The sequence below is a fragment of the Podarcis cretensis genome (genome assembly GCF_951804945.1).
Source record: "Podarcis cretensis genome assembly, chromosome: 1".
In the NCBI taxonomy this organism is placed as follows: domain Eukaryota; kingdom Metazoa; phylum Chordata; class Lepidosauria; order Squamata; family Lacertidae; genus Podarcis; species Podarcis cretensis.
This window is the reverse complement of record NC_137170.1, coordinates 66163591-66187100: the sequence shown is the minus strand read 5'-3', so window position 1 is coordinate 66187100 and position 23510 is coordinate 66163591. Positions and strand designations below refer to the sequence as shown.

Here is a 23510-nt window from a genome sequence, read left to right as displayed (position 1 = left end):
AGTATTTTTTTTCCTTTTTAGTTATTTAATAGATTTACATTTATTCTGTATATTGCAATTAACTGACCAACATCTAATTCCTTGGGTAACCATACTAGTCATCAAAAGTCTGTGAGTTCCCTTTGTGATCCAAGGGCCCTGTTGGGTGAGTAGGAGACAAAGGGATTGAGCCATAGGGCACAATGCACCAGGAAGTTCTTTTGCAGAAGCTCCTTTAAAATGAATGGAACAGAACTGGAACATTTCAGTGAGGCATAAAAATGTGTTCAATTCATCAGGTGCAATGGGTGCACCCTTGCATTTTTCACCTATTGTACATGCACTGGAAGAGTGGCCACAAGTCTCTCCATGCTTCTTTCATGCTTTTCACTGCTCAGCAATGTCTTATATGTAGAACATGACTAACATTCAAAAGAATCCTAAATTATTTCCAGGGTAAACATTTACATAGGTCACATTTCCTTAAGCTTCCTTTAGACAAGTAGTCTTTCCATGTATTTGTAGGTGAAAATTCAAGTGAACATTATGAAAACACACACATACACATTTTTGGTAGAATGAGGGCATTTTCTTTGGTTTTAGCTAGTATTAACATCCAATATGACGTAAAAAAAACAAAAAAACCCTTTATGTGCACCAGACTAATGTACTTTGTAGTGAGAGCTGATGGTTTGGTACCTCTTCATAAGTGAATGCTGAATTTTCTGATTAGTGTAAGCCATTTTGATTATCATGATCTATAACTTGCATAATATTTACTTAATTACTGTTTATTTTTGAAGGTGTATGAAAATGGCAAGGATACCGGGGAGATTCTTGTTTACATCAGTAGAAAAGAAATGGAAATCAATCCTGGGGACCAACCCAGTGCTGCTATGGAGAGGGTAAGCTAGGAAATACTTCCCTAAGTGCATACATTTATTCGAATGACTTGAAGCTTTCATTCTGGGGATTTAGTGGGCTTTGTGGCTGAGTTTAGATTTGAATGAGGGATGCCTCAAATCATGATATAGGGAGCCAATATGCCTCTTTAGCCAAATGCCTCCACTGATATCCCCCCTTTATTGATCATAGGAGTAAATCAGGAGATTTATAACTATATTGACAGAGTAACATGATGGTATGCCATAGATGATATGGTAATCTCTGAAAGAGATAAATCCCAGATATGGAAGAACATGATCAGTGATTTGTTGTGTAGACTGTGATGTTTCCTTAACTGCTGTATTTATTATTGTTGGAATTCTTGCACTAATGCAAGAGATAATTTTACTGTGTCATGTTTATGGTTCCAACAGCTGTTAATAATACTGGGGGTGTACCACTGGTTTTATAAATACTGTCACAATATGGTCATGTATCTGAGGCCTCTGTGATATGCTCAGTTGCAGAAGCTGGCAAAGGAGAATAGAGTATGAACCAATCTACTGGAAAGAGCTTTCTGCACTCAGAGAAGAGTGACAACTAGGAGGGGCATGTGGAATGAAGTGACTATATTTAGAGCCATCATTACGATGCCATGAAATGGAAAATTGATCACAGAATGTGCAGTGTACTAGTGTTTGCTACATAATAGATTTCTAAAAGTTCCTTAAAATGAGAATTTTTATATTTTAAGGTATAAAATTCAAATGAATTCAGGGTGGATTTTTGAACTGTCTCGCAAAACATACTTTGTTTAAATAGTCCACTGAATTAAGCTGCTTGGCGCTATTTTCTCTGAGAGAGCATGGTTTGGGGCTTGAGCGGTGGTTTTTTTTTTACCATGCCTCAGTGTATATTTTTACAGCGCTGAAATTGTTAAATGAGTCTTGCATTATCCCTGTTCAGCTATTGATCATCAATGGTTTGGCAGGAAGATGGTGGGGAGCACAGTAATTGTCAGACCTTAACAAGCTCAGTAAAAACAGCAGCAAAATGTAGCTCCAAATGTGGACTGGGAAAACATAACCTTTATCAAGAAAGCTTGTTACAGTATGTAGAAGCTAACTGCTTGTTCTGTACAACTGTCACATCTGCTTTCAGCTTGTGTGCCAAGGGGTCAGAGCTCAACCATAATCCTGTTGCACCCCCTGCTGGTTAAAAGCCTGTGCTCATTTTGTTACTTTACACTGAGATAAACATTGCAGTCATTTCACACTTCTTTTAACATTCTATATGAATTTAATTATCGTTTGTTTGGACATCACTGGTTATGGAGTACAAACAATTTATTACAGATGTTCCCATTTTATTTTTTATATCTTCCACCACCAGGTACAGCACATGATTTACCAAAGGCTTCAACATTCAGCAGATTTCAAACCATCAGGCCTCAGTCGGTTTCCGACCCGGCTTTTTGACGAGACTGGACAAGAAATTAAAAACCCACTTTTACTGCAGAACGAGCAAAAAATTTGGGTTTCTTATGGTGAAGATTACAGGTAGGAGCAAAGTGTTTAGCTCTGTGACTGTCAGCAATCTTTGTGTTGTCAAACTGCTGTAAAGGGAAGTTTGATAACCTCCAAGTAAAATCCCTTTTATTTTTATTGTAAACTCCAACAAAATTTCAGAGGTCTTGTTTGAGACAGTATTGTTTGTGGAATATGACATCTCTGTCTCTGACTTTCTGTCTTAATGCCTTGTCATAGTTCTTGATGTCTGCCTGTCAGCACAGCAAGAGGGATTTTTTCATGTCTGAATAGTCACCTTAATGATAGCAGATGGAAACACCACAGGGGGTCCAAGCCCATCACACTGTCATTGTCACAGACTGCCCTGACCTGTTTCCACTCCACTATTTTTTTGTCCCTTTTTAAAGGAGAAATGGATGGTAATTGAAAAGGATCTTAAGCAAGATTTATGAAGCTGTAGACAACATGATTCCCTACTATTGCTCTATGTTTTCACAAATAAAGTCTTAACCTTTTGAGCACCAGTGATGGTAGAATGAAAAATAAATTGGTAAAACTTGTAAAATCTGACCAACTATAGTTAAAAATGGGAGGCACCAAGCCCATGCAATAGTTAATTTATTTGTAGCATTTCAGGAAATGGGCTTTTTAAAAATCCACACAATTATTGTTACTTCCAGAAGCAAAAATTAATGTATTTCAGAGTTTGTCTTGCAATAGACATGAAGTGAATTAATTTTTCACTAGCACATATATCCTAAAAAGTTACTTCTTTATGTGTGTGGCAGAAGTGTTTTAGTAAGATATATCTGTATTTATTCATTCAACTGCAAGCCAAGGATGCTTATACACTTGATGTGCTATACCTGCAACGTACAATTTCTTTTATTTATTTATGTTATGGATATACACCCACACCCATGAACTGAAAAATATTTCCACGTTTTTACGTTGCTTTTTCATTTTGTACAACTGGCTTTGTTTACATTTTTGAATAAAAAATACCAGGCACTTTATGTAAATTTATAAAGAGATAAGAAATTTGTAGAACTCAATATAATTGCCCTATCCTTTGTTTTAATCGGTACAATCATAGCACAACCCGATGCTTGTTTGTGACACGGTAAGTTCCACAATGTTTAATGGGGCTTACTCCTATGTAGGTGTGCATGGAATTGTAGCCTCAATAATATTCAAGATCTGGGAAATTATTTTTATGACTAATATGAAAAGTGAGAAGGCTGTAAGTATATATACAATGTGTTAAAAATACAATACTAAGCACTGCAGATGAATATTATACATCTATTTTCTTCCACCCCACACTGTTTTTTAAAACAAAGAAAAAAATTAATACCTGAGCCTTAACTTTACTGTCAAATTCAATTCCCTGTAGAATACTGCAACTAGAGCATGTAGCTTATATATGCTATATGATATACAGAAGTTGGTAAGGGTTCATTTCTATAATGACATCCTTTATGTCAATAAGCAATATTCTGACTAGACCCTACCTGCATACCTTAAGATTTGCTCACAAATTCTCACATAAAGTACCGGTATCTTCAATGATTACTTGCAAAGTAATTATGGTAACCAAGAAACTGGCCTGTCTTCTCAAATTTAAATTGTCTTATAAAGATATTGTCAAGGATCAATGTGGCTGTGAAAGGGGAAATAAAACTTCAAAATTTTAACAATTTATTCTATTTAAAATGCTCCTTTTCTCTTGTTTTTCTTATCTGAATTCTTATATACAGTTCAGTTGTAGTGATTTATTATAGCGCTGTTAATCATGTTATTTGGATTAAGAAATATTAATACTGAGCCCTGTCAAAAAATTGTGAACCGAAACAGCAGCTATAATTCTTTGGAAATGAATCCTCCAAAAGAACAAAATATTTGTGTTAATGGGGGGGGGGTATGTTATTTTCATCATACTTTTAAGATAGTTTTTTTCCTTATTTTTATATGTTCAAATTATTTCTTGGCATTATGTTTTGTAAACATGCAAATGATTCATTGTTTCAATAGTTAATTGATTGTAAAAGGTTGTTTACTTATCTATTGTTTGACATTTTATGAGCAGCAGTGAGTTTAACTTGATGTAAGCACAGGCACAGTAGAACAATTTGAGAGCAGAAGTCTTAAGTGCACTCCAAAAACTGAGCAGAATGGAATGATTATAATCTTCATAAATTTATATAGTTCAGAACAACAACTACATTTGTCTTCATGCTGATCATGTTAAAATATTTATTTATTTCACAATGAATTATTTTTCAGTTATAAAAGGAGTAACATGGCTTGTGCTTGAGTAATTTAATTCTCTTTGTACCAAACTGGAATCTGGCTCACTATTAAGTTTATAAAGTATCTTATGTATAGTTTACATCCTTGTAATTGTGTTGACACAGATTTAGAACAGCAGTTCTTCTCTGAAGGAGTGTCTGTTTCCCCTTGTGAGAATAGAGAGTCTTTTCAGAAATGTTGTTTGCTGGCAAGTCATCTCCTGAATAGTAATACCTGAGGTTGAAATTATAATATATAGTGGACTCTTTTTGCCAAAATTAACTTGAAGTCATGTCCACAAGGCTGCTTCACAAATTGGACCTAGAACTACAAGATGCATTGCTGCTTTATTGAAAATTGGCATTGCAGTATGAAAGAACCATTTAGACAAAATAAGGAAGAAATGTACAGTATAACTGTACACAGGGTGCTGTCAAATGCAGCAAATGTACAAACTCACATGAAGTGTAGAAAAATAGGTATTATAGATTTTTATTTTCACCCCAGCTTTAACCCTATGGATATGCAATCTTAAGAAAAAATATCATGAATTTTATTATTTGATCATAATCAATAATTCTGATTATTACATCACCCTGTTAAAAAGCACTTTCCTTCACTCTTTCTTTGATCTTGGCATAAAGGCTGCTTCACATGTGTCATTTCATCTCTGTGGAGATTATCTAGTTGGGGGGGGAATATCACATATGTTCTAGCACCAATTTCTCAACACAGGAGCTTGCTTTTGAAACTTTGTATTTCTATCTCCATTTTACATAGTTTCAAACAGGTCTGTCCTCTTCTTTTCAATGAGAATGCTTTTGTCCTATGTTAACACTGCAGGAAGTATTTCAAAACACTCCTGTAAAGGACATAGCTTCATTGAAACGGGGTCTCAGTTTTCTGCCTTCTGTCGCCATCAGGAATTTTGGGGGTGGGGTTTGTTTTGGATTCTTGAGTCTTTATTTCATTCCTACAAGGGATGGTCCCATTATTTTGCCATGGCCAAATATTGTAAAATATTATATAAAGTCCAACATATGTTTTTAAAAGCCACTTAACTCTGTGTGCACGTGCACACATGTGTGTATGTTGCTTACATGTGTGCGTTGCTTATATGTGCGCACACACACCTCTCATTGAGGAGCAGGCACAACTTCTACCCTCTTTTCAGCAAATAAGCTTTTCCTACTGGCCATGTTCTGTAATCACAGACATCTCCAAATAGTATTCTATAGGAAGTGTGATACAAACACACAGATAGCATAGTTAACATTTATCATAGCCACAAACATTCACAGCAGACAGCATTTTAGTAGCCTGAGCAATTATTTGCTATTTGCTAGAATTACTGGACGTTAAGCCTGAAGACGTTCCATCCAATCCACTATTGCTATTAATACGTATGCATTCAGATGTAGCTGGTGGTGTAGCCTATGAACACTTTGTGACGTGAGACAAACTCTACTGCTACATGCAGCACATCCCTTTAATAATTATGAAACTGATTGGCGCCATTTTGCTAGCTGCATTTGCCAAATCTGTACACTTGTCTGTTGGTCTCTCAGATGTCATACAGTTGTGCTAGTAATGATACAGGCCGAACCTCTCCCACAATCTTAGGCTACCACCCAAAAGTACAAGTTAACCTGGCAGATCTGTTAAAACCTAGTACTGTCTCAATTGTATAAAAGTATAGAATAGGATGTCTGAAGTTTTAGCAAAAAAAAGGGGGGTGCACAGGTGAGAGGTACTGAACCCACCCTGTACTTTCCTGTCCTTTGTGAAGTAAAAGTAAGAGGATAGTAGAAGCTTCCACCTTCTCCTTGGGGTACCACAAAGTTCTTTATTCAAAAATGTCTCTGTTGTGAAAGTTCTTACAGTTTTCCTGACTCTTGTTGTTCAATCCTCCAAGCCTCTTTCTCTGTTTACTCTGTCCACGGTTGCATGACAGGCAAGCTGACATCATGATAACAGGGAATTCTGGCCTCATCATGATGCTGTTGTCCTTTCTGGAAGGCTGCTGCCTTGACTCTGCCTAGTCAGCCAATTCATACCTTGTTAATTCATACCTTCCATGGAAGGTAGCTCACCTCTTGGTTTCTCTAAGGAAAAGTTCTTTTATTTGTCATAGTCATCAAAAGCTTTCAGCAGTTTAAGTGGAGAATTGATGAATCTATGAGCATATTCACAAAATCTCCAGACTTATTTTGCCAAATATTACATCACTTACTATGGTGCATGACAGGATGTTTGACTAGGGATTTGACATCTGCTCAGAGGTAATCTTAGTTGATTGTTCCTATAGTCTACCTTTATTCCTTCCTTCAAAGTTTGTCACCTCCAATAATCTAAATGCTCTGTTAGGGATTTGGGTTGTGCCAGTCTCAGTGGCCCTACTCCAGCCAGCTTCTCCCAGTAACAGAAAATGCCTTTCCCTTTCTTCCAAGAAGACTATCAGTCAACTACTTTTACAGACCCCTCACCAAACAATTTCTTACAATTGTTTCACATTTTTGACTACTCACCAGTTGATGCTTGTCTTGTGAGGTTTTTAATGCAATTTAGAGCATTTTTGCCCTATTGGAAAACTGCAAGTCAGAACCACATTGGATCTTCTCTGACATAACTAAACCTCATAATTTGCACCACACACTATGCTCAGCCTGTTGGTCCTCAGAAATGATGAAGGTGTAGAACTGAGGAGAGAAAGAGAATCTGCACTGCTCCAGGAGGAATTCTGTCTCCCTTATTACCTGGTTTCTGCTGAAAGGAGAACCTCCCCCCCCCCATTTCTCCATTTTAGCTTCATAGTTTAAGAAAATCACCAGTGTGAGCATGTGCCCTATTCTTCATTAAATGCAACTGTATTTTCTCTTTCGTAGATGATCACCTTGGAGCTGGTTTTAGTTCTTTTTTCTTTGTTCCCCAGCAATTATTTCTGCTTGGAGATGACTCACTATTCCAGGAATAATTCAATTTCCTTGCTGTTTATAACCTATAGGTTAATAAAGATGACAAGCTAGCTTGTAGTGAGAATTAATTCCCAACATGAAAGCACTGGAACTTCAATAGGGCAGTAGCTACGAGATTACTAATTTTTCTCAGCGTCAAACAGAAAGAGGTATAGATTTGAATGTCTTGTTGCTAAATTCATTTTTACCAACTTCAGTTTTTGTGCTTGCTGCTTCATATACATATAATGACTGGTACTGCAGTTTATTTTCCCTCCCCCACCAAAGGTCATATTTGACAATATTTCAATTTTTCAGGTCTCCCGTAAATCCTGTCCTGAGTTTGACCTTTGACAGAGTGGCTGCAGCTGAAAAGAATGGCACCACGGTTATTTATAAAACACTTCTGGATCCCACAGTTGATTTACTGCCTGGATGTGACAAGTACATTTATATGAGTTTTCTGAAGCACTAAAATTGTAGGGGAGAGGGGATTCTAATGTTGGTTGCAACTGTTGTTATAACTATTAGAAGCAAACACTTACAGTTTGCTTTAGCATCAAAACACATTAGTTGCTATTTACTTTGGAGTACACTCAGCAAACCTCCAACTTCCATTAAATATATGGATAATTTAGATATGAAGATATGGCACTTTCTTCTTAATAATTTGTGGCTAATTTGAATAAGGAATTGTGCCTTTTTTAGTGCAGGAGTAGTTAAATTGTGGCCTTCCAAACCTCCAACTCCCACCAGCCTCATTCGGCATAGCCAGTGGTCAGAGATAACAGAAGATAATGATCTGGACAGCCACATCTGATTGGCTACCCCATCATAGTGCAAAGGCAGTAGTGCTATTGCCCACTTAGCTGCGAGTAAGGACTATGGAACTCAGTAAATATGCACTTACTCAGTAAATACCAGCATGAGTTTGACCAAACTGCGGGAGGCAGCGGAAGACAGGAGTGCCTGGCGTGCTCTGGTCCATGGGGTCACGAAGAGTCGGACACAACTAAACGACTAAACAACAACAACAACAACAAATATGCATAGAACTGAGCTGTAAAGAATGCTGATTTAAAATTAGCTGAGCCATTTGTTTTTAATGTACTAAAATGTGAATGGCCAAAAGATCACTTTCTTATATCAAATAATAGTCACAAAAACTTGGATCAAGAGAACTATTTCACACACACTTTATTCCTTCATTCCTTTTTAAAAGTTCAGAAACTAAATACTGTTAAGAGTTTAAATACACTGAAACAAAAAAGCCTGAGGAAAATAAAAAGGACTTTACCTGGTGATGAAAAGTCAAGGTTGTTCCCAGGGAAGCCTCTGGGGAGGGCATTCCTCAAATAGGGTGCCACCATTAAAAAGCCACTCTTCCTATTGGCCACTGCCTCACCTCATTTGGCTGATAGCAGTGCACATTATGCAGTTAACGTTAGGACCTTACAATTATTAGTCACTATGATGAAAGGGCTATGAGCAGTGCAAATGCCCAAAATTGCAGAGTGCCTTGGGAGGGGATGTAATTCATGTCTATATAATCTACAGAAAGATGTGCATTGCCTGTGCATACAATTGCTGTCAGGGCAAAGCCATCCAGTGTCAGGGGCAGTAGGCAGATTCTGAGCCAACCATAGTAGTGTAACTTTCCCTCCCTGTGACTGGCAGCTCTTCCCTTATATGAAATAAAATATTGCTGTGCATTAAAGAGACAATAATAACTGGGATTGTCCCTATATGAGCAGACCTACCTTCGGACCAAACTCAATGTGATTGCATATGTCTTTGCAGTTAATTGTTGGCTTTTAGAAATACAAATAATTATCACCAGTTGAGATCTTCTAATCCCGGACTACTAAAATTTCAGCTCTTCTTCCTTTTGGAAGGCTGCAAGGAATTATAGAGCAATTCCCAGGTCCTGCTTGCGGACTTTGCATGGGCATCTGGTTGGCCATGAGAGAAGAGGGCTCTGGGCTAGATGGGCCATTGGCCTCATCCAGCAGGGCTCTTCTTCTCAAATGACAATAATTTTTTATTGCTCATTTCAGTTGGGAAGCGTGTGCTGGATTTCCAGATAACATTCAATTCACAAACCATCAGGAATGTCAAACCTCAGAAATTGTGGAATCAGACAACCATTTTATACAATATAAGGTGAGCAGTGAGGGTTTTTCTTTTAAAGCACCATTTTTTACTATGACCTGCAAATTAAATGTTTCAGCCCTCTAGGAATATACTCACTCTCTCTCTATATATATATGAAAAAAGGATACTGCCACATCTTATGTGTGTTTTAAACTGTACATTATCAACTATATGCAGTTGAAGGCAGGCTCACTGAAAATGTACAAGTTAAATCTGAGGAAGTTGGAGAGCTTAAAAGCTCTTTTTGTAGCATCTGAGTTCCTGTGAGATCTCACGTGAGCATCTTTAGCCTTCCGGAGCCTGCATTGAGAGCAGGCCTTGCCCAACAAGCAAGGCAGAGAGCTTAAAAGCTCTTATCGTACCTGGTCTACTTGGGTTTCTCAGAGCAAAAAGAGCTTTTAAGCTCTCTGTCTTGGGCACAGCTTCTGCAGGTACAGGGGATTCTCTCTCCACACCCACACTCACTAGTTGTGTGGGTGGCTCCAAGGGTTTGGGTATACAGGCGACTCCCCACTCGTGCGCGTTAGAGTCGCGCACAACCTTGCGCAAACGTGTCATTTTTGGTGCTGCAAAGGGGGCAGGGTGGGCAGTGAAACAGAGTGGACCAGAGGCAGAATGGGGTGAAAGGGACTTGGACGATCCAGAACTGAACCCCCACATAAGATGCATTTGTACTGTAATGCTGATTGATCCAGAATGTGAATTGGGTTGTGGATTCAAAAGAGATTAGAATGTGCATCCTATGGAAGGCAGTTCAATTTTGAGATAATATATTCTGAATATATTTTTGGGGGTATCCAATATGTTAAAGCCCGCTTATTCCATCTGGCAAGCTAGCACAATGTTGAATTACACCCAAAGTTTTGTATTCTCTCCAAGCCACTTAATCCTTATATTTAGCATGTTTTTCTTCTCTGTGTTTTTATGCTTTCTTTCTACTTTTGTTGTTTTTGTTTTTATTTTGAATTGTTTTATTTATTGATAACCTTGTTAGAGGGTGGTCTATGCATAAATGAATTAATAAAGCAGGACTAAAGTGGCCTGGAACAGGTAGGGGAGCAGTAAGGAAGGAAATATGTAATCCACTAAAGCAGATGTTTTCAACCTTTTTGAGACCATGATTCCCTTGACCAACTACATTCCTTCTACGGCACCCCTGTGGAGCCCAGTTATGTCACCCCTTGCCTGCAGAGCTGGCAGCCTCTCACCCTTTCTAAAACACTCTGTTGTGGACTGTTCCCTCAGTGTCCTCTCCTCTCCCCTCTCCTTGGGAGTCCTCTGGGCAGCCGCTGCCACCACCCATGGTCTCTGAGCTGCCCCCATGCTCCAAAGAGAGGTGCCTCCTCACACTGCCCCACAGGGGCCTGAGACTTGTCTGTCCATTCCCAACAGCAAGGGCTGGTGGGCTGGCAGGCTGGGCTCCCTCACCCACTTGCTTGCGTACTCCAAGGCCACCTCAGCTCCTAGCAACCAGACCCCCTAGCCAGTCACAGAGGCACCACTTGCCTGCGGAGCTTGTAGCCAAGGCTGCTGCAACAAACAGCTTCCCAAGCCTTTGGGAGGCAGATATACAAGAGGGCATCAGTGGAGGGAAAGTGGAGGGAAAGAAAGAGGGACAGAGGCCAGTGTTGCCTGCGGCACCCCTGACCATCATTCAAGGCACCCCAGGGTGCCACGGCACAGTGGTTGAAAAAAAGGTAAAGGTAAAGGTAAAGGTACCCCTGCCCGTACGGGCCAGTCTTGACAGACTCTGGGGTTGTGCGCCCATCTCACTTAAGAGGCCAGGGGCCAGCGCTGTCCGGAGACACTTCCGGGTCACGTGGCCAGCGTGACATCGCTGCTCTGGCGAGCCAGAGCCGCACACGGAAACGCCGTTTACCTTCCCGCTGGTAAGCGGTCCCTATTTATCTACTTGCACCCGGAGGTGCTTTCGAACTGCTAGGTTGGCAGGCGCTGGGACCGAGCAGCGGGAACGCACCCCGCCGCAGGGATTCGAACCGCCGACCTTTCGATCGGCAAGTCCTAGGCGCTGAGGCTTTAACCCACAGCGCCACCTGCGTCCCAAGTGGTTGAAAAACAACGCACTAAAGGACAAAAAGCTGAAGCAGAAAGCAAGAGTGATTGAGATAGATCTTTCAGGACCCTGGACAGGTCATAGGGAAGAGACAACTTGTTCCAGCAGGTGCTGTTTGCTAACTGCTTCCATGTATAATTCCAGAACTGGGCTCTGTCTCCCTTGTCCTATCACCTTGGTGAACTAGTTGTGAGATTCTCACTCAAATATGCACAATTCTCAGGGCATCAAAGGTACTGCTGTTTGTTGGTAGAATGCAAATTTGTTTAAAATGTGATTTTAGGGATCAAGATGATGCCTCTCCCTCTTTTGTTCTAATCTCTACTTTCAGAAACCAAACACAAAAGTGTATAGTTGTAGACCATTACTCTTGGAATTATAGCCAATGTGACCCCACTCTTTTATCCTAGTTGGATATATGAGCTCATTGTTTACTGCGGATAAACATGGTGTATCTAGCTTCTGATTTGCTTTTGACATAATTGTGGCTCAGTAGCAGAAACAAGTACACCTTTGCTGTTTTGGATAGGCACGCTCCAAATAAAGTAGCATTTTAATACAAAAGTCTGTATACGATTATAGTGTATAAGATTATATGTATAAGTAGGATGGGATAACTAAGGCTAATTTGTGTTGAGAGAGAGAAATAAAAGACAAGAGGTAAAACCAAAGAAACAAATATTTTAAGTAGCATAAACATTAACACCAGTTTTGAATATAGTCAAGCTTTGATGTCTTAATATGTGTTTAGAAGACACAGCAACAGCTATGTTTCAAGAGAGTAAACCCTTTGCTGTGAATAGTAATTTGATACCTTCAAGAGCAATTTTTGAAAGCAAAATTCAAGGCACACCAATAGTATTTTATTTTTTTTAAAAATGTCCTAATGTTAAAGCTCACTGAGGTGTACAAGATGCTAAGAGGATTACACACTAAAAAGGCAAAAGTCTCATGTTCTGGATACTCACACATTAAGATTGCTGTCAGGTATAGATAGTAATGCTCAACCCCTGACTGTTATATTTAATCTTTTATTGACAGGCAAAACCTTTCCAGTAGAGTAAAATTTGTGACATATAATCCACATTCGTAAATCTGGGGATAGAGATAACCCAGACAATTACAGCCTGTTGCTCTTTTATCACTGTTGAGAAAGCTAGGCCATGTATCTATGACCTGGGATATATTGCTGGCATTTTGTGTTGAGAACGGCAGCATTAGAAGCAGTGTCCTTGTTGTTCAGTATGTTTCAGTGCAATTGCTTTCTTAATAAAAGCAGAGGGTAGTTTTAATTATATCACAATTTTTTTAAATTGCTCTATTGAAGGAGGAAAAATGTTTAATAGTATGAATGCATATTTGCATCTTCAAATTCCATTAATGTTATTGTAACTTCTGTAGAGCACACAGTCTGTCTACAGTCCATCTATCAGTGAGAACTTGCATAACATTTACCATTGACTAGAGCAACCTTTCTCAACCTGGTGCCCTGCAGATGTTTAGAACTACAACTCATATCAGCACATGGGTGTGTGATGTTGGATCTAATAGGATTAGTAGTCTGAAACATCTGAACAGTCCTTGGGTAGTGAAAGCTGGCCTAGAGGTCTAGCACAATCATTTGTTTTGGGCTTAAGGTGTGATATTATGAAACAATGCACTGAGGCAGCATCATATAGGGCCTTTTCAACACTGGCTCCGGCCTGGTGGAACACTCTGCCTCATGAGACCAGGGCCCTGCAGGATCTGATTTCTTTCCGCAGGGCCTGTAAGACAGACTTGTTCCGCCTGGCCCCCCTTTCTTTTTTCTTTCTCCTCCTGTGATGAGGCTGCATTTTAATATTTTAATATTTTAATGTTTCAATATTTTAATATTGTATTTTAATCTTGTTTTTAAGTTGTATTCATTCAACTTGTTTTTATTATTGCTTGTTAGCCACCCTGAGCTGGGGAGGGAGGGGTATAAATAAAATTATTATTATTATTATTATTATTATTATTATTATTATTATATCAGTGTGTAGTGCAGACTGTACTCCGTTTTGGTAGGGTTAGAATGCAGAACAACTGCTGCATGACAGACTACTTTTTGCAATGTGATAGCTAAAGCTGATTCAGAGGATCAGAAACTTTTATTCCAAAAATAAGTCCACATGCAGTGTTTACAGTGAAATATGCTAAATGTGAATCTCTCGGGTTTTGTTTTGGGGTTGTTGTTTTTTGCATAAAATATGCTGCAATTTTTATAATTTATATTTTATTTCTATGTATACTTGTGGATAAATGAGTAAAATACAGAGAAAGCTTGGCAGATAAGTAATTCATGAGGTGTAGAGGATGGGATTGGAGGTTTTGATCTTTTAAAAGCTCTCCACCTTGCTTTCTGGGTTCTATGTAGGTCACATGTGGGTTCTGGAGGCCTTTGCAAGATCTCACAAGATCTTGGATGGCCTGGACAGGCATGGCCAAACTTGGCCCTCCAGCCATTTTTTGGGACTACAATTCCCATCATCCCTGACCACTGGTCCTGTTAGCTGGGGATGATGGGAGTTGTAGTCCCAAAATAGCTGGAGGGCCATGTTTGACCATGCCTGGCCCTAGAAGATTCCGTGCTGACTCCAGAAGGTAAGATTTCTCATGCCAGGGTTGTTCCAGGGAGTCATTCTGACTTTACACAAGTTTGCCTTTACATGGTAACCCTGGGACGTAACCCCCCCCCCAAAACACAATTTCTAATGTATTTCAAATGAAATATTATGACCAGGTCTCCATATGAGTCATTTGCCCACTTTGAGGAGGGAGGTGTTGGGGAGAAATTTATCAAAAATTATGAGAATGCTGCAATCCTAATCCCTCTGTACTGTTTTCCGGGGGAGAGGTGGATTGGTCACACCTTACTCTGTCAACTTTAGGCCTTTTCTCATGAAGTGATGCCTTTTCCTCTCTGCAAGTATGGAGCTCCCCATTCCTGTTGAACATGGTGTTTGTTGAAGATTCATTCCCCGTGATTGCAGTCATGGGATTCTTGTCTTTCACATGACAGTGTATGTTTTGACTCCACAGAGTGGGAAGTGACGGAGACAGGAAGTTTGTGTTACTGTGTTCCGTGAAGTGGGACTATTGTCCTTTTCTCTCTCTCTTTGCTGTCTGATGCTAGAGAGAGAGGGAGCCATGTTGCAGTGCTCCGTGAGTGTTTATATGTAAATAAACGTAGATTAGCCAAATGCTGAGCTACTGAGTTCTGTTACGCGGACTGCGCAAACTTGGTGGATCCCTAAGTGTGCCGATGTCTGTTTGCATCAGTCGCTGTGATGTTCGGGCAGAAGAAAGCTTTGGAAGCTCCCGAATGATCGACCAGGAAGGAGAGAACATGCCAGTCAGGCATGTGTCTCTGCCAGGGTCCTACTCGGGTGTAGGATGAGCTCCTGACGTTCTGGGGGCTGAAATGAACCAGGAATCCCTGGATACCACGCCATCACTTGCCCATTGATAGCTCTAGGCTGGTGCCAGTATGAGTGTCAGAACTGTGGCTGCTGCTGCCCCGCTGGAGTTTGGATTGCAGTGTTAGTCTTGATCTCTACCACAGTTACTCCTTTCTGGTTCTGTATGGTGCCATTTTACCTCTTAATGCAATTTCTTCCTGGGTAATATGGGCCAGGGCGGGATCACATAGTTATGAGGAAGATGTGCCAATACTGTGTACTGTACTCATTCACATTTGCGCACATGCTAATTTGGCAAACCAAATTAATGAAGCATTGTTCTCACTCAGAATAGATGAATACTTTCACCTCTTTTTGATATAATCAACAACAAGAAAGTGATTGTTGATTGTGATGAAAATGTTTGCAAAAGTTGTTATCCCCTTTCCCACCCAGCCCTAGTTAATTACTTTAAAAATGTGGTAATAACATGGTGCAGGAAGCATTATTACTATGGTTGTGGGTGATGGGAAACACTTTTTTCTTTCCTTTTATTGCTGCTGGCAGCCATTGTCCAAACCTATTATTTTTATTATGCTGTTGGTGAAGGCTTCAAAAATATATAGATATTGCCAGATACTGTGCTATTTAAAAATTTAGTATATTCATCAAAAGGTTTATCTTTGTTCTATGGGGCAAAACATATTATGACATACAGCTTGCCTTGCTTTTCCAGTTCAGTAACATGGGATGTGTATAAGAAAAGAAAGTTATAAAGAATATATATATATATATATATATATATATATATATATATATATATGTTCCTGTTGTGATTCCTTGTATCTGTTACACTATTGCTCTACACACTGTGGAAACTATAAAATCACCTGAAGCTGGGTTAGAAAGATGTGGTGTTGTTTCTTTATCTGGTGGGGTGTATTTTTTTTTTTGTAATATCCCGCATTATATCTCTTGAAGAACAGCATGGTATTAGTGCTGGGTGCCAACCTCAAATGAATACAAAGGGGCCAATGTTTCCTCCCCACTGCACCACAAAATCAAATGTGATAAGATTAAAGCCAGTGGCATTGCTATGAGGACACAGGGACTTACAGCAGGTGTTATACACATCCTAATGATATCTGTCGCTAATTCCAACTATGACAATCTTCCACACAGTTGTGTTGCCTCTGATCACAACTTAGAATGGAGAGGGCAAGTACATTTGTGGCTTTAAGTCCCTCAGCCTTTAGCGTGGGATTAGCAGAACATTAGGCCCCATTGTACAAAAACGATGGGGTATCTCTTCTCCGTACTGCAGCAGCTGGCTAACAGGTAAGAGCAAATTGAGTATCTTTCTGGCCAACTCTGCTTTTGCTCTTTGTCTTTTATAGCATTTTGAATATGCCATTCCAATATGAGCAGTAGCCCAGAAAAGCATTAATATTTAAGTATTATTTAAAAGGTTTGGCGTGTTTAAATGATCTGCATACAGAGTCTCAGTTATTACAATTATAACCCTGCAAGGTGGCTCATTGCTGTTATCCTAACATCCCTTCCAATAACATTTTCACCTGTTCAGAGTTAGTTCCTTTTCGAGTTTTGGTGGTGCATGTTTCATTCCATACCCATATTTAGACCACAATGCTATAATACTTACCTGGGAGTAAGTCCCACTACTTCTAAATAGGCATGTATAGGATTGCACTTTGAGTGAATTTTTGGGCATACTTTTTTTGTCCCTAATAAAGAAAATGTAGGAGGCAAGACTGCTTCAATGGCAGTATAACAGCATACTATTTCTTCATGATTGTTACAATAATTGATTTGGGTTACGGTAATAGGAAATGTTACACAGAATTTTCTCTATCGGTAATTTGCGGTGTTGCCATGCTAACATATCAATGAAAGTTCTATGGTTCATTCTATTCCTGGGTGTAGGCTGATTCCGGGATAGTTCTTCTCATGTCAGTTAACATGGAAAAGATGAAGAAAGATGCTCCCAGAAGAAATGGCCGCCGAGAGCTGACATTCGACATAGCACACTGGCCTCTGTCTAATATGTGGCTGATCACAAAGGTACCATGGTGAAAAGGCAGAGCATCCATTGTATTAATGGATTCAGATGTTTGATATGCGAAAAGATTTGTTGTTCCGATTGTTAGTTTACTTTTGGGGATTTTGAGTTAAATATTAAAAAGTAGCAAAACTTGCACAACTAACAAAGATCATCATGCATATATTACGCCATGTCTCCTTTCTCGGTTTGTTGTGAAAACAAATGGAGTTGACTTTGATGGGGCATAGATGATCAAAGCCAAGAGCAAATTAATCTGTTAATTGTGGTTATATCCACTGTGCTGAACTATAATATGTTGGCTGAATTGGCTGCAGTCAGCTGCCACCATGAACAGAATTGTAGCGTAACAATGCTGTTCCCTTTTAAGATATCAAAAAACTCATTGCTTGCATATTTGGAAAGGGAGTGAGCATCACTGTAACAATATTAAAGGCAATTATTGGACAAAGTTGGGAGCTGCAAGGCAGAATAGCCAGCACTCCATCTGAAGCCTTGCTGCTTGCACCAGCTAGGACAGAAGGAAGACAGCCTCCTCCCCCCTCTCTCTGGGAGCTGGACCAGCCTAGGATCCATCCCGCAAATGTCCCATTTGGGGGGTTACTGTCAGTGGTAGTGTTGCCTGTCAGTAGTGTGGCTAAAGTCCTCTGCAAGCAGGAACCATAGATAAGTTGCATATAAAATGGCATACAATTGCCCTGCATTTGATAGCTAATATTAAAATCTGGAATGCAACCCAGACTTAGCTGTTTTTACTCAGAAGTAAGTCCTCTTGTTTTCAATGGGACTTACTGCCAAGCAAGTGTTAGGATTTCAGCCTTTAAAATGTAACAAGCAATGAAAGATTGCACCTGCAACAGCTGTTTTACTTGCTTCAGTATTGCTGTATATATCTCTCTCTCTGTATATAAATCTATATAAACAAAAGGCTTTAAGGATGTTTAACCAACATTCTTTAGACTTGAGGTAAAACTTTAAATTGACTCAATGGCTCTAGATTTGTTGTAATCTTTGCAGTTCACTGAACTTTTTTCCTGTGCATACATATTTCAAGTAAACTCTGTAGTTATAAGTATAGCAAGTGACACGTTATGGACCCTAAATCGTTGCACTGTGAAATATGCAGAGGAAAAGGACAAATGAAGATATCAAGGGTCTGTTCTATTTTTCACTGAACTGTAAAATGCCACCCTTGTTGTACAGAAGATCACTGGTTCTGAGCAGGGCTCATTGACTGCTAAGTTGTGGATAGTGTTTCAGTTTCTCCAACTGTTAATATCCTGAGCTATCCAGGCATAATGACCTCTCTATTTGTAACACATTGTTGAATTTTCTGGTTCTTTTAACTTATTCAAAACCTTTTTTCCCATTCATTGAAAGGCTGGAATGATTCTAAGTCGAGCTATGGTACAAAGCAGCCTAGCTGTTGGTCATCCAATCAGAGCTGTGATGCAGGATGGCATACCTCTTGAAGGCTATAAGCTGTGTCTGCAGAAAAGGTATTGATACAAGGGTGGGTTGGTTTTTACATACAATCATTTAGATAAACTGAAAACATGTAGTCATTTAGATAAACTGAATGTTACCAGAATACTGTATGTGCTTACAGATTTTGTCATTCTCAAAATTATCATCGTCCTTTAATTCCTTTTGGATTATTAAATTCATGTAAAGGCATAGCCTTTACTTTAATGTCATATTTTAAATCACCTTTGAAGGTTCTTTCAACAATACACAGGAGGAAAAAATAGACGGATAACAAGGGCACATATATTTTACTTAATGCTGTGGTAGTTCTTGTGTTTCTTTTGTTTCTCGGTCCTTTAAAAGAGATAAAAAATGCACATGTTATGTAATAACCTTCAGTGGATCTTAAAGATGCAGTCTGGGTGTGCAGATAGATTTCTTGGTGGGTGTTTTAAAGCTCAATCGCAGAGCTAGGCTAAATTGCTCCTGCAGGGTAAAAATAACATAAAAGTAAAAATAAGAAAAAAGGCCATCTTCTGGGGGCACCTGGTAGAAGACTTCCAAAAATGACCTCACTTCAAGGACAGGTTTATGTCAGAGATGTTTCCTCCAGATATGCAGACACAGATACAGTGTACAAGATACCAAAACGTTATTCTTGTGCTCAGAAACGGATCAGACTTTGGAGCCAGTGATGCTCTTTTAGCACTAGCAAGATGTGCTTCCAACAACCATTCCCAAAGTAACCTGTTAGTTTCCCCCCCCTAGAAATTGCAGTTTTCAAGCCTTCAAGCCGTTTACAGTGGCAGTCACATATATAATGTCGTGCAATATGCATAACTTTGACCAGGCTATCTGTCCAGGAGGTGACACAGCTGGCACAACAGCCCATACCACCTGGACCCCAAGCTCCACCCTAGCCACAAAAGAGACTACACCACATGCAGTCCCCCACCCCCATGTCATATCCACACTTTTCAGGAGAGCTCCATGACTCTAGAAGGTCTTTTGTGCAACAGGAACTTCCTCCCATTTATACTTTTTATGATCCATGCCATTGTTTGTTGAACCACTGAAACTTAAATCCTTACCCATTTAACCTTAGGATGGTTTCAAACTATGCCCCACCCCTCAGCCCAGGGTGATTTTGTTCAGTCACCTCTCAGTGTCACCCATGTGGAACTTGGTTATGTGAAGCATGTGACATTCACTAAGTCAGAAGCTCCTTTTCTTGATGCTAAATGCTCTCACCTTGTGATGTACATCATGTGGAGGATTTGCACCACTATTTGGCTACTGCAATATCATGTGATCAAAATGAAATCATCTCACAATTGCCCAGTTTGAGAGAAATCTTCTTTACAAATCTTTATAAGGAACTTTTTTTTTCCAGTGGAGAAAGCATGGTTAGTTAGATTGACCTACTTTTGTTTCCTAGTGCTGAGCTTGTATCTGGATGGAGAGCAGATACAAGACTCAAGTTTATTGAGTCTATGAAAATTCAGATTGTTAGAATTTACTCAGATCAGAGTTCAGTTCATATTTTTGGTGTTGTTGTTACAAAGAAGAATAAGTTCAGTTCCCTCACTGCGAGAAGCCAAGTTACAGGGAACCAGGCAGAGGGCCTTCTCGGTAGTGGCACCCTCCCTGTGGAATGCCCTCCCACCAGATGTCAAAGAGAACAACAACTACCAGACTTTTAGAAGACATCTGAAGGCAGCCCTGTTTAGGGAAGCTTTTAATGTTTGATGTATCACAGTATTTTAATATTCTTTTGGAAGCTTCCCAGAGTGGCTGGGGAAGCCCAGCCAGATGGGCGGGGTATAAATAATATATTATTATTATTATTATTATTATTATTAATTAGGACCAAAGGGCCATATTGTGGAGCATCTTATTCTCAGTGACTTATGAGAAGCCTACAAGCAGAATATGAGACAATAGGACCCTGCCACTCATGCTCCCCAACAGCTGCCTCTAGTTCTGGAGATTGCACACAGCCATCAAGTCCAGTAGCTGCTGTTAGCCTTATGCTCCATGAATTTGTCTAAAACCTTTTCAAAGCCACCCGAGTTGGTGACCATTATTTATTTATTTGTTCAGAGATTTCTGTACCATTCTTTACCAGAAACGGTCACAGGGCAATTAACAACAAAATAAGGCAGTAGTAAACATAATTCCTAATTAACACTGAAAGCAATTATGAGGAGGTCAGGTTTGGAAGTGGTTAAACAAGTACTGTTCCTATTTAGAAATCCCAGGCTAATTCCTTTTCTAAAACTAACAGAGATTTCCAAAGTGGAATTATTTATTAAATGTAGTTATGATATCTAAAGTTGCAATCCTGTACCAACCTGCCTGGAAATAAGGATCATTGAACTCAGTGGAACAAACTTTTGAGTAAATATGTTATAAACCTACAATCTGTGCACACTTTCCTGGGAGTAAGCCCCACTGAGTGTAGTGGGATTTATTTCCAGACAAATCATGCATAGACAAATTTCCAGACAAATCATTCTGCTGTAAGTTGTGCTGTAAATAGAAAATGCTGTATGCTTTTGATGATGGTTAACTTAAGAAATATTTCTCTTACAGAGACAAAAACAATATATATCAACACTGGGAGTTTGGAAATGATGGTTGTATCCATCCTAAGGTGTGTGAGATATATAAGCATTTTTTTTTAAAAAAAAAACTATTTATTCCCAATCTTCAGACTCCTACATGGAGACCATTATGGCATATATGCATGAACAGTTAAATATGGCCTCCTACACGAACAATATAAATGTTTTCTCCCTTTTGTATTGTTGCATTGCTTGATTTCTCTCTAAGAATACCATAAAAGTATTTTATGATAATATTTTCCTTTAAACTTCTGACTGCTGTGAGCTTTGCATTTTTCTTTTCCCATTTTTCTAATCAGTACTATTCACTGACATGTTGATTTTATTGTGTTTATTAATTTGTGGTTTGATTTATAGGTGTATCAAAGTTCAGCTTTAGTCTAACCTCAAATGGTGCAGCACTGATCTTGGCCAGAAATCAGTATTCCTAAACTGAAATACTCCTACTTGCTTAATCTGTTTCTACCCTACTCTCAGCAATTCTCTATGTCACTGCAGCCCTCATAAGATGCTGTGGGTGGGTGTGGAGCTTGGGAACGCAGCAGGAAAGGTGACGCAATAAAGCCTGACCAGACTTCGGCTCTTGGGACATTGGCTACAGCTGTATATAACTTGACATCTAGTTTGTGGACAAATTCGTACATTTTCTTGAGTGATTTGCTTTGTTTTGAGTATTGTGCCATGAATTCATTGATTGTCTTTGGAACTAGTTTCAGCCTTGGGGTTTGTCATCAGTATAGTGGTGAAATGCTTTCTAGAATGTTTTCAAAATGCCTAATTACTTAATATGCCTACCTTAATATATGTGTGTAATACAGTTGACTTGATGTGTAGTCTGTAGCTGGTCTCACTTGCTTGAGACTTTGCTCAGAATGCTCTTTTAGTTCTTGTTTTGCCCTTGTGTCACAGGTGTAGTCGTTACTGTGGTTAGGTTTATCTGTGCCGGCCTGATTTGTGTAGTGTTATTTGGCGGTGCATGCTGCAGTTGCATATCTAAGATGGACAACTTGCCTTTGCACCTGTACTTTTCCAACACTTCAGTGCGAAGCACAACAATGCCATCGCTTTCACACCAGGCTCAGCCCCTTAATCCCATAGACTTCAGCCCTGCGTCTGGTACAGAGACCAGAAAGTTGTCTTTAAACAACAGGTGATCCTAGCGTAACAGTATATATTCAGAATGCCCTAGTTTTGAAATTCGGAAAGTCTTCATTTATTTCATTTACAGTGTACCAAATAGTCTATTGCTCATTAGATAAAAAGCACTGTTTCATAGAAAAATGACTTCAGGATCTCATCTATTCTGATTAAAGGCTTAAAGGAAATAACAAAGTTTGAAAGGAAATTATAGATGTAATATGCACTCTGTAAGCATAAGAACTCCTCAATGCAGCCTAGGCCACTGTATTTTAGAGAGCCCCTATTTTCATATAAGGGACGCGGGTGGCGCTGTGGGTTAAACCACAGAGCCTAGGACTTGCCGATCAGAAGGTCGGCGGTTCGAATCCCTGCAACGGGGTGAGCTCCCGTTGCTCGGTCCCTGCTCCTGCCAACCTAGCAGTTCGAAAGCACGTCAAAGTTCAAGTAGATAAATAGGTACCACCCTGGCGGGAAGGTAAATGGCATTTCCGTTCACTGCCAGAAGTGGCTTAGTCATGCTGGCCACATGACCCGGAAGCTGTACACCGGCTCCCTCAGCCAGCAAAGCGAGATGAGCGCCGCAACCCCAGAGTCGGTCACGACTGGACCTAATGGTCCTTTACCTTTATTTTCATATAATCCCTGATATTAATATACGTCATGTTGGGCTGCTAATCCTTAACCCAGGTGGTGCCAGGGTATGGCGAAAAATATTTCTTGGTTCAGCACTAGCAACAAAAAAGGAACATATGGGTCATTTGCACCAAAACTGGACCAAATAATTTATTGGCGGTGGAATGGGTTTTGAGGGCAAAAAGTGTGTAAGCAAAGGCTTGCCTCATTTTAGGGGTCCAGGAAAACTTTAGAATTTGTACTGACTTTCAGTGGGGGCGGCGTTCCTTACTAG

At 39.6% G+C, this 23510-nt stretch overlaps 1 protein-coding gene across 5 annotated transcripts in view; it reads left to right on the top strand.

Moving 5' to 3' along the window:
* Window positions 1–23510, top strand: part of DCDC1 (doublecortin domain containing 1) — a 265169-nt gene that overhangs the window by 111272 nt on the left and 130387 nt on the right. For all 5 annotated transcript variants that reach the window (XM_079987001.1, XM_079987002.1, XM_079987000.1 and 2 more), the window contains 7 exons: window positions 783–884; window positions 2257–2423; window positions 7958–8083; window positions 9697–9802; window positions 17234–17371; window positions 18750–18868; window positions 21432–21492. In XM_079987001.1, the coding sequence (XP_079843127.1) occupies window positions 783–884; window positions 2257–2423; window positions 7958–8083; window positions 9697–9802; window positions 17234–17371; window positions 18750–18868; window positions 21432–21492 (819 nt within the window). The remainder of the gene's footprint in view (window positions 1–782; window positions 885–2256; window positions 2424–7957; window positions 8084–9696; window positions 9803–17233; window positions 17372–18749; window positions 18869–21431; window positions 21493–23510) is intronic.